Genomic DNA, 12059 nt, shown 5'->3' with positions numbered 1-12059 from the left:
GCTGTCTGCTGCCCTCCAGGTTTTGGTCGTTTGACCTCTGGGGCAATCCCCCTCATTCCTTGAAGATTTTTGGTTACTGGCTCACTAACACTACTCTCTGCCCCTACTTCTGTCATGATTCTTGATCATTTAAATAGCCACATAGATGGTACTTTCAGTATTCTAGTCTTTCAGTTCTTTGACCTCCTCTCTTATAATAGTCTATCTTCTATCATAACTTAGCTATGCAACCCCAAGATCATACCCTAAAGCTTGTCATTACCAATAACTACACCTTCTTCACAATCGCAATTTCAAGAAGCTCTAATTAGCACCACCAGTCTTACTAGGTTATTTTCTCTGGTATTCCAGTTCCAGTAATTCTTTGATCCACTAGGAATTTTGATCCTATCACTTTTTCATTCTTGTGGTAGCCTCATTTTCCTTCTTATCCCGGCTAGATTCCTTGGTGCATCATTATAATCACTACCTTGCATACATACTCAACCCCCTCGTTCCCTTAGTTACACTCACATAGCAAAACCCTAACCTTAGTAGTTCAGTTTAACTTTCTAGTTACTCAGTGCTCACACCCACACAGCTGAACGTGGTGGAGAGAAACATGACTATGATAACTGGCCTTATCTTAAGTTTATGACCACTAATTTCAAGTGGGTCCATAGTATTGTCCAGACATCAACTACATTTCCCTAGTCTATGCCTTCTTTCAGTCTTCTAAATTACTATTTCACACCATCTTTTCCTTAAAACTTTCTGTACTTTCTCCCCATCCTCACTTTCATCCTGAAGACTTGCTTCCTGTTCACTGAGAATATAGAAGCAATCAGAAGAGAATTTCCAAAACTCTATCACCACATCTGCTTCTGTCTATAGCCATCTACTCTGCCTCTTCTGCTGTTTTTGTTTGTGCTTCTGTCTAAGTCCAAACCCTCCACTTGTTCTTGAAATCTTATTCCTTTTATCTAGGACATCACCCCAGGAACTATCTCTACTGTCTCCTGCGTCACAGATTTTTGTGGATTATTCCTCTGAGTATACAAGCACATTGTTTTATCTTTCATCCCAAAACAAAACAAAGCAAAAAACATTCTTGTTGACCACACATGACTCTCTGTCTACCACCTTGTTTCTCTGAGGTAGTAGAAATAAGTGGTAGAATTAAGAAAAATGCTCAAAACAAAAGAATATTTTATATTTATCTTCTCTACTTCTTCTGCTCTTATTCTCTCTTCAACTCATTCCAGTCAGGCTTTCATCCCTTCAGTACTGAAACATCTCTTGGACTGGTCACTAACGCTAACCATTGCTAAATCTAGTTCTCAGTCAGAATCTTACTTGACCTATCATCAGTATTTGTCACAATCGACCACTCTCTCCTTCAAACACCTTATTTCCAAGACACTGCTCTCTTGGTTCTCCTCTTCATTGGCCCCTCCTTCTCAATCTCCTTTACTGTCTCCCCACCACTTCTCAACCTAAAATGCTAGAGTACCCAGGGCTCAGTTATCAAACCACTTCTCTTTCTATATTTACTCCACTGGTAATTGCATTGTTTTAATAATCATCTATATACTAATAACATCCAGATTTATATCTCTTGCCCAGACTTTTCCTCTCAACTCCAGATTTACATGTTCATCTACCTTTTTGATGTTTCAGCTTAGATACTAATAGGATATCAGTAGGATTTCTTACCCCTCTAGCCCCACCCAAACCTGCTCCTCCTGCAGTCTTCCCTGTCTGCATATATGACAAGTCTATCTTAAAAACCTTGAAGTCATCCTTGATTCTTCTCTTTCTCATCCCAGATCTAATCCATGAGCAAATCCTATTACCTTTACCTTCAGAATATATCCAGGGTTCATTTACTCTCATCACCTCCACTGCTTATTACTCTGAACAGATTACCATCATCTTTCACAGATTATTGCAGTGGCCTCCTAACTGCTTTCATTGTAAAGTCTATTCTCAATACTGCTGCCAGTTGTCCTTTTAAAATGCATATCAGATCATATACCTTCAATGGCTCAAAGACCTCCAGTGGCTTCTCATCTTTGCCTCATGGCCCAGAAGGCCCTCCATGGTCTGGTTTCCTAGTATCTCTCTGACCTCATCTCCTATGACTTTCCTGCTTATTTACTCCATTCTAGGTACACTGGCCTCCTCACTACCCTCAAACACTCCAAATCTGTTCCCACCAGTAGCACTTGCTGTTCCTTTTGCCTAGGATGCTCTTCCCTTAGTTATATCTGAGGCTTGCTCTTCAGTTCCTTCAGTTCTCTGTTCAAATGTTACCTTATTAAAAACCATGCTATATAAGACAATAACCCCCACCCAATACCAACTTGCCTTTCTCCCTAACTTTGCTTTAGTCCCTTCCTTAGCACTCATAACCATCTTATATATTTACTATACTATACATTCATTTAACTGTCTCTCCCCATTTGAATATAAAGGTCCATGAAGCCAAGGACTTCTTATATCCTCAATACCTAGAACAGTACCTGCCATGTAGTAGGCAGTCATTATTTGCTGACTTCATGAAATACAAAACATATTGGGAGCCTAATCCCCACTGTGGGCTGAGCAGACCCACGGTGGATTCTCAGTTTAGCAGGAGAGGGGCTCCGACTGCAGCCAGTAGAAGGGTTGTTGTGCTTCAACTGAGGGGTGACATGAAGGAGAAGCAATTTCAGTAAATATTGTCAGTGCTATTCTGATTTAATCCTCTGAGCCTGCACTCTATGGAATATACCAGTTTCTGAAGAGATGACCAGATTCCAAGGACTTTTGCTTAGTAGATGAATATGTTCATTTCTTTCATGTTCAGTCTGAATCCTCTGACTTTCCCTCCCAATATTTTTGCACAGGATCAGTAGATTCACAACTCATTTGGGCATCTCTGGAAATATCTGTATTTCAGTTCTTGATCCCAAAATAGTTTCAACTGTTCTTAGTCTGGCAGAGAGTCAGTTAAATGATCGTTTTATGTTTTTATTTCCTTAAATGTCACTTCCATGAGTCCTTCTATATCCACATTTTATGATTGTATCTTCCATTTGGTCTTCCTACATATCACTCTGAGGAATTGAGCTTACTTTGTCTACTGTTTCCCTGCAGCCCTTTTCCTGAAGAGAGATGGCATGGTAGGACTCCAGTGAGAAAACAATTTAGTCTTTTGTCGGCATCAGTTTTTCTTATGGGAGAACAAGGTTGAAGCTCGCAGACACTAGTGTGATAAAGATACCAGAATACACAGGGCTTCAGCTCTTTTTCAGCTTTTATATCAATGTCACAGAAGTACTTAGTCTGATGTGGGTCATGCTGTAAAAGAAACAGGTTATGAGTTGGCCAGGGACATTACCTAGCTGCTTCTCTGTTCCTCTGGCTTCTATAGAAGCAGTTTGTATCCTCATAATTGAGCAGCTGAGCACCACTGTCCCTCCTCTCTTTCATGTGGCTCTGGGTCCTAGGAGAAATTGGTCTTCAGCCATAGATCTATGTAGAAAGGTTCTTCCCATAGAGGGCACAGACACACTAAAAGCTATCCGATAAAGAAGCAACACAACGAACACCCAGACAGATGGCAGAGTGACTGCTGTCACTAACTATACACTATTCTTCTGCCACTCCTCCCACCCTGAAGAAGACACAGGAGCTAGAGCTTCAGATTACCCATCATTGAACTGCTGCATTTCTTTCTTTCCCCAGATTCTTTATCCAGACCAAGACGGACAGTGTTCACTAGAGCCATCGAGGGCCGTGAATTGCATTGGCAGGACAGCCACTTACAGCGAATAATCAGCAGTGATGTATATATAGCTCCTGCCTGCCAGCAGGAAAGTGAGAGACTACTCTTTAATTCCCAAGGCCAGCCACTGTGGCTTGGTAAGTGTACCTGTCCTACTCTCAGAATTTCAGAGCCCACTCTCACCTCATGCCAAGCTTGAGTGAGCCATCTGCATAGGTACCAGCAACACAACTACACTTTGGACAGTCTTCATACAGATCTTCTGGGGCCTTGACTAGGGCCTCAGGGTATTTATGTGTAGCCTGTGCGATTTGCATATGTACAAATGAGGTACAGTAACCTCAAATAGAGGGATTTATATTGTTCCCTAAGTTTGGGGAGGGGAAAGGAGTTAGTAAATCTGAGAGAGTACTAACAAAATCATTAGACATTAAGAGAGGCATGGACATATATACAGTACCAAACGTAAGATAGATAGATAGTGGGAAGCAGCCACATAGCACAGGGAGATCGGCTCGGTGCTTTGTGACCGCCTGGAGGGGTGGGATGGGGAGGGTGGGAGGGAGGGAGACACAGGAGGGAAGGGATGTGGGAACAGATGTATATGTATGACTGATTCACTTTGTTATAAAGCAGAAACTAATAATAAATAAATAAAAAATAAAAATAAATCATTAGACATTAGTTCACAGGCTCTCTTAGTCAGCAGTTACTGAGCAACATTGTAATCTACTCTGAAATTACATATTTTGCTGAAAAGGCATGAACTTTGAAACTTAAATTACTCTGTACTAGTAGCTAAGGCACTATCTGCATTTGTCACCAAGCTGTCTTCCTCATTCCTTCCGTCATCATAACAGAATAGAGCTGTTCCATTGTGAGTTTAAACCCTCTTCTAGCCTCTGTCAATCTATTCTTGACTATTACAGAATGCCCATTCCAAACTAGACACTTCTTAAAAATACGCATTTTCTGAGTCTTACGACAATAACGTACATTTTTATTATCATCTCCCAATTCCCTACCTCCATCCCTCACCCCATATCTTTGTCTTTCACAAGATCTTGCTAAATCCACCTGAAATTCCCTTTGACTATATTTCTTCTTCTCTGATCTAACACTTCTAAAACATATATATAACAAGCATGAGAAAAAATATAACCTCATTAATAAACAAAGATGCAAATCAAAACAACACTGAATTATCATGTTTCGATTGCAAATAGTCAGAAATTTTATAAACAAAGATAATTAGGTTTTGGTAGAGGAGAGGTTACATGTAGGAGAGGTAATCTCATATACTACTGGTAGGAATGTAAATGCTTACAACATTTCAACATTTATCAAAAGCCTTTAAAATACATTCATAGCCCTTGATCCAGGAATTCTACCTCTAGGAATTTATCCTGAGCTATAATTAACTAAAAATATGCATAAAGTTATGGGGTTTATTAGAGCATGGATGTATAATGTACAGATGAGAAAAACTGGAAGCAATCTAAATGTCCAACAATAGGGGATTGATTGACTTAATGGATAGTATGCATATTCAGTGGAATGGTATGTAATCATTTTTAATGTTATAAAAGTGTATTTAATGATATGGGAAAATATTTACAATACGTTATTAAGTGGAAAAACCTAGTTACAAAACAATAATTAAAATATCCCATTTTTATTAAAATTAAATAGAAAAGTCTGGATATATATATTTTTCATAAAATGAAATATGAAACTAGAAATAATGGTCATCTCCAATCTTTATTTTCTATTTTATCTGTATTTTCAAATTTTCTGTAATTATTTGTATAATTTTTAATGTTATCTTAAAAGAAATCACAAAATAAACCGTAAATCTCATTATAATCACTTCCCCATTTATAAGCCTTTGGTAGTCATTTGTTATATGTAAGGTAAATCCAAACTCCTTAGTATGGCATCCAAAGCTCTTAACATCCCAGACTCTACCTTTCCAGGCTATCTTTAGCCACATAACCTAACTCCACACAGAACTATTTGCCGTACTCTGAAGATGTTATCTAGAATACTTTTTATGCTTTTACTTATATGCCTCTGTTTATATGTTATATATGAAGGCAACCAGGAATGCCTTTCCCTGCTTGTCTACATATTTAAAATAGTACTTGCCCTACAAAGGATATAGCTCAAATATTATTTTCTTTCTGTGTATATTTCTATCATGTCGTTTCTTTTCAACTGTTTTATAATGATCTGTTTATGTATCATTTGTGAGCACTTTGAGGAAAGTGACCATTTCTTATTCATCTTTGTAGTTGCTTTGCCCAGCATGCTACCTGGCATTTAATAGGTTCTCAGGAAGCATAGGATTAATAAACAAATGAGGCCTTTCCCTCTATAAAGGCAGTTTGTTGCTACATTGCATTCCTGTAGTACATGTTCACAAAGAGGTACAACATTTTATTATCCTAGTTCTTTGTCCCTTTCTACACCAAGCCACTACACTGAGGCTGCAGGGTATCTCCTTGGAGGTAGTACGTGTGACTTATTCAACTTTCTGTCCCTAAAAGATAAAATACAATTTCTAGTACACAGTAGATGTCAGGTTGAATTTGAGGAACTGAACTGAATACAATCTCCCTTTGTCAAGCATGAATTTTCCTGATTTGAAAATTTAACTCAATCAAAATATTTTCTTCTCATCTGCCAGAGCATGTGCCTACAGCCTGTGCTCGGGTTGATGCCCTGCGTTCCCATGGTTACCCAAAAGAGGCCCTCAGACTCACAGTGGCCATTATCAATACTCTGAGATTGCAGCAGCAACGGCAGCTGGAAATCTACAAGCATCAGAAGAAAGGTATAGTGATCAAGAGCCATCTTAACTCCTTAGGCTGAGGCTGATGAGGATCTTCAGGGGCTGCAAGGCCTAGTACTTAATTTTCATTAAGTTTCCTGGTGTTACAGGGGCTAGGGGATTCTAGGTCATTCTACGTGCTGTGTGGAGTGCCTCACTTTACCTCTTTGAATATCAGTTTTCTTATCTGTAAAATGGGAATAATAATGCTGGCCTGCCTCTCTCACAGGACAGTTGAATCCACTAAGATCTGGTATGAGAAGATCTGTAAAGCTGTGTCTACATATGTGTGCTGTCAGCAGGCAGCCTAAATGCATACCACATGCCTCAGAGCTGGCTGATGAGCTTGTGACCAGTCTCATCAACCCAAAGCAAGACAGTGAGGGAAGCTTTACTTTGAGTTTCAGGGCCAATGTCTGAAAGAGACTGGTGAAGAGACTAATGGAGAGACCAGGCAGGGACAGAGAGCAGTGTGTCTCTATCACTCTCTGAAACCTTGACCTGCTTGTTTCCAGAACTGTTGCAGAGAGGAACCACAACGATCACAAACCTAGAAGGCTGGGTGGGCCACCCCCTGGATCCCATTGGCTGCCTGTTTCTCACTTTGACTGAGGCCTGCCGCCTGAATGATGATGGCTATCTGGAAGTGTCAGGTACAGGGGTCAGCCCAAGGCAAGCCGAAACTGCCCTTGGGAGCTCTCTTCTCCTCCATGACAGAGGCTGTTTTACCCCTCCTGCAGCCTTTTGGTCTCTTATCCAAACTGGACCTCCCCTGAGAGGTTTTCTTGGGATTGCTCTCTTTCCCACCTTCCTTTCCCACTCTGTGGACTGGCCCTGTCCTACTCACCCATTTTACTGTGCCAGCCTCAGTCTTCCTTTGCTCCTCTCACTTCCCTACCGTGTGAATGCCTGAAGAGTAATCCAAGGGGAATAAGAAGGGCTAGGGGGATTTGAGGAGTCAGAGGCCAAGTAGTCCTCAGAGTCTGGAAGGGGGAAAAAACTTCCATCAGCAGTGTATATACCTTGTGTAATACTCTCATGTTCCCCTTGAACATTCTCCTTTATGGTGGTTTTGTACCAAATTTACAAAACAGAAATAAAAGGGAAGTAATTTAATAAAGTCTCAAAGTAGCAAGGACTTGAGACAGAACTGATTCTTCTTTCCTTTATGCTATCACTGTATTGTATACATACATCTGTTACGGTATTTAGCACACTGCATTACAATTTGTTTACAAGTAAGTATCTCTTACTAGACTGTCAGGTCCCTGAAAGCAGAAATTATGACTTATCATTGTGATCCTAGCACTTAGGGCAATAACTCCCATTTAATAGTCTTCCATAAATATTTACCAGATGGAGGAAGGGGAAAGGAAAGAAATTAGGACTCTGGCTTTTAAACCTGTGCTCTCCTGCTGAAACTTTGAACCCAAAGGTGGAACATATAAAGTAATAATAACATAAAAGTTGCAAATGTCACAAAAGTAATAGTTTAACTGGATGGATTTGGATTTCTGTGGGTAGAGATACAAGGGGTGGCCCCAGTGCAAGGTAGGGGCTACCCTATCTTCCCTCTGATCCCCTGAAAAAGGACTCATCATCTTTGGTCTGTTTCATCTGCACAATGACACTTACATCTTGAAAACCTGAAGTTGTACTTGGGGTTTATTTACCATAGACATACACTTAGCTCCATCCACATACCAGGCCCTGGAGATGCCTCAGGCAGTAAGATAAAGTCTCTTTCCTTTAAGGTTCTTACATTCTAGTGAAGAGACAGACACAAAAATAGATAATTATAGTATTACATAACATTCTAGCAAAAGATTAGTATGATTGTATTCTTCCCCAGCTTGCCTAGCCAGATAATGCATTAGGAAGGAGTTAGGAAACTTTGTAACCCTGTAAAATAACCTTTTTTCAGTATATTTGTCTTACTGTTCTGGTGTTTGACTCAGCTTCCCTGTGTTAGCTCTTGACCAAGCTGTATTCCAAAGTGTGGGGGGAAGAGAGGCAGAAAAATCCATGGGGCCTGACCTACCGAATCCGGTGCCCTGTTGTCCTCAGATATGAATGAAAGCAGAGCCCCTGTGTACCAGCATGTGCCTGTGGCTGCAGGCTGCCCAGACAGCAGTGAGTCCTACCTGTCATTGGCCATGGAAGTTGCTCTGATGGGGATGGGTCAACAGAGGGTGATGCCTGAAGGCCTCTACGCACAGGACAAGGTGTGCCGTAATGAGGAGCAGCTCCTGAGTCGACTCCAGGAGCTGCAGCTGGATGATGAGCTAGTGCAAACACTGCAGAAGCAGTGCATCTTACTCCTGGAAGGTAAGTAGAGAAGGGGCTATTGTCACCGAGTCTTAGGCCTGTGACTCTGGGTTCCCCTCTCTAACAGAGCACAGGTATAGCAACATTTTTGACGTTAAAGTATAGTGAAGGTTCTTATGGCTAGCAAACACATGTGGGATCCTAAGCCTCAAGTCCAGGCAGACAAATAAAAGCATACAGATAAATAACTGGCTGGCTTATCTTCTTCCTGCAGGAGGCCCCTTCAGCGGTCTGGGAGAAGTCATCCACCGAGAGAGTGTTCCCATGCATACCTTTGCCAAGTATTTGTTCTCAGCTCTACTGCCTCATGATCCAGACTTGTCCTATAAATTAGCCTTACGTGCCATGAGGTGGGTAGCCCTTTCCTAGCCCAAATGCCTCCACTAAACCAGAAGTCTCATAATGTTCTTTTTCTTTGTTTGTCACACTTTCTTCTCTTCACTCTTTCTCTATTCTATTGGACCTGCCATCAGCCTGCCCTAAAATGGTTCAGATATTTTCATATGATCTAGGATTCCTATCTGGGATGCCTTGCTGGTGACGCACTTGCTCCCTGGCTGCATTCTCAGTGAACTGTCTGAAGAAGTCTCTGAATTTTTAACAGATATGGATCACCCAAGGCCTGAGTCTCTTTTGTTCTAGGCCCAGTTTGGCAGCTTCACAAGGGGTTTGAGCCTTTCCATACCTAACTGAGAAATGGTTCCCAGGCATAGGTCACCAGATACATCTGGGGAAGTAGAAGTAAGTCTTTCTATATCAAGACTTGAGAACAATGAGCTGTGGGCATCCTGTTGCCAAACTAGAATAGGATTCTTGGTTCAGGCAGGTGGACCTCTAGGATGCAGCAGAACATACAGAAGAAGAATTTTAGTTAGGCTATAAGGCTGAGAAAGCTCCTCAGCTCAACCAAAAAGGACTGCTGAGGATTACTTGGCATATATTTCTTATGCTTTTAAAAATAATCTTATGGTTTTTGAACTATCTTTCAAATCCATCTGCAGTAAGAACTATTCAGCTTGAGTTCTACAAGCGCCCAGGCACTCACCTCATATAAAGTATGGTACCACAGGTTTCAAAACCTTCAAAGTTCTTCATTAACCCTTTCCTGCCCAATTCCTCCCCAGCAAAGAACAAGCTGCCCTAAGGTGGCTCCAAATGGCAAGGGTCTGGGTGATAGCTTATGACTCTCCCTGGGTCTTCTAGGTTACCTGTTCTAGAAAACTCAACTTCTGCAGGCGACACTTCCCACCCTCACCATATGGTATCTGTGGTGCCCAGCCGTTACCCTCGCTGGTTCACGCTTGGACACTTGGAATCACAGCAGTGTGAACTGGCCTCCACCATGCTGACTGCTGCCAAAGGTGAGCATAGAAAGACCTAAGGCTCCAGCACCCCCAGTATGCCTGCCCAGTCATGGCCTATCAAAGGCTTAGCCTGCTGTCTCCTGAAGAAGAGAAGCTATCTGTCCTCCCCTAAGCACTTATAGTGATAGGGATCCTCACTTTGATTACTGCTGTTAGAATGAACACATGAGTCCAAGCCAAAGTTTTGCTGTAGTTACTAATTGTAGGACTCAGAGTACAGAGAATGAGATCATATTTAAGGTAACTTCTAAATCTAACCTTCCATATGATAAAGTCACTTTACCTTTCTAAGCCTCTGGTTTAAAAATCTATAAAATGGGGATCATTGTCAATGACCTGTCAGCTTCCCAGGGCCATTGGAAGATCTGCTGAAGTGATGGAGCTCCAGATCTCTTTACAGATACGAGAGTTTATGATTTTTCTAGGGCCCCTGGTCAAAAGATAGGCAGTCCAGAGTGACTCAGGCTTTTAAGCTCACACACTCCATGTTAGTTATGTAGGTTTAATCACAAAGAGAAGTGAAAATAAGCCCCTGAGAAGTTATAATAAAATACTAGCTACCATGGACTATGAATATTTTTCCAATACCAGGAAACTACATGAGTTTTTAAAAGCACTTTTTAAATTTAAAATTACTTTTTCTTGTGTCTTCTTATTGCAAAAAAATGCATGCTCATTGTAGAAAAGATAAAAGATACAGATAAATCAATATAAAAATGATCAAAAAACCAATACAAAAATTGAACAAAATATGATCAGGCAAGCTTACAGAAAAGAAGATACAGATGACTTTTAAACAATTAAAATGCCTGGCCTCACTGGAGAAATACAAATTAAAATTACCCTGAGATAACATTTTTCACAAATCTTATTGGCAAAAGTAATAAATTTGACAATAGTCATCCATGTCGGAAGTGGGGGTGGCAGTGGCCTGGCATGGAGTGTCAGATTCCAAGCAGGATAAGGATGACTGCAAATCCAGGATGCTCAATGACCTCAAGCACAAGAAATATGGAGAAAATTATACCAAGGCACATCATAATCAAATTGCTTAAAACCAGTGATAAAAGGGAAAATCTTACTTAAAAGCAACTAGAGGGAAAAAATACACATTACATAAAAAGGACAAAAGATAAGTATGAGAGCAGGTTTCTCATTAGAGGCAGTGTAAGCCAGAAGACAGTGGGGAAAAATCTTTAAAGTACTTTAAAAAAAAACTTTTGACCTAGAATTCTATACCAGTGAAAATATCTTTCAAAAACAAAGGTGAGGGCTTCCCTGGTGGCGCAGTGGTTGAGAGTCCGCCTGCCGATGCAGGGGACACTGGTTCATGCCCCGGTCTGGGAAGATCCCACATGCCGCGGAGCGGCTGGGCCCGTGAGCCATGGCCGCTGAGCCTGCATGTCTGGAGCCTGTGCTCCGCAACAGGAGAGGCCACAACAGTGAGAGGCCCACGTACCGCAAAAAAAAAAACAAAAAACAAAGGTGAAATAAAAATCTTTTCCAGACAACCACAGTTGAATTAGAAATCAATAATAAAAAGATATATGGAAAATCCACCAAAGTTTTGGAAATTAAACCACACACTTCCATATAACTCATTGGACAAAGGGAAAATAATACAAGAAAATTAGAAAATATTGTAAACTGAATGAAAAAGCACAACATACAAAAATTTGTGGATTGGATCTAAAGCTTTACTTAGCAGGAAATTTTTAGCACTTAATACCTATATTTGAAAAGAAGAAAAGTTTCAAATCAGTGATCTCAGATTCTGCCTTAA

General features: G+C 40.8%; 1 protein-coding gene across 2 annotated transcripts in view; it reads left to right on the top strand.

Moving 5' to 3' along the window:
* ZSWIM5 (zinc finger SWIM-type containing 5) overlaps positions 1 to 12059 on the top strand; it is a 251036-nt gene that overhangs the window by 214934 nt on the left and 24043 nt on the right. For both annotated transcript variants that reach the window (XM_082613340.1, XM_082613341.1), the window contains 6 exons: positions 3712 to 3888; positions 6441 to 6587; positions 7100 to 7237; positions 8652 to 8912; positions 9127 to 9262; positions 10116 to 10273. In XM_082613340.1, coding sequence (XP_082469466.1) covers positions 3712 to 3888; positions 6441 to 6587; positions 7100 to 7237; positions 8652 to 8912; positions 9127 to 9262; positions 10116 to 10273 — 1017 coding nt within the window. The remainder of the gene's footprint in view (positions 1 to 3711; positions 3889 to 6440; positions 6588 to 7099; positions 7238 to 8651; positions 8913 to 9126; positions 9263 to 10115; positions 10274 to 12059) is intronic.

This window comes from Mesoplodon mirus, assembly GCF_964341445.2.
Source record: "Mesoplodon mirus genome assembly, chromosome: 3".
NCBI classification, from domain to species: domain Eukaryota; kingdom Metazoa; phylum Chordata; class Mammalia; order Artiodactyla; family Ziphiidae; genus Mesoplodon; species Mesoplodon mirus.
This window is presented reverse-complemented; position numbering and strand designations above follow the sequence as displayed.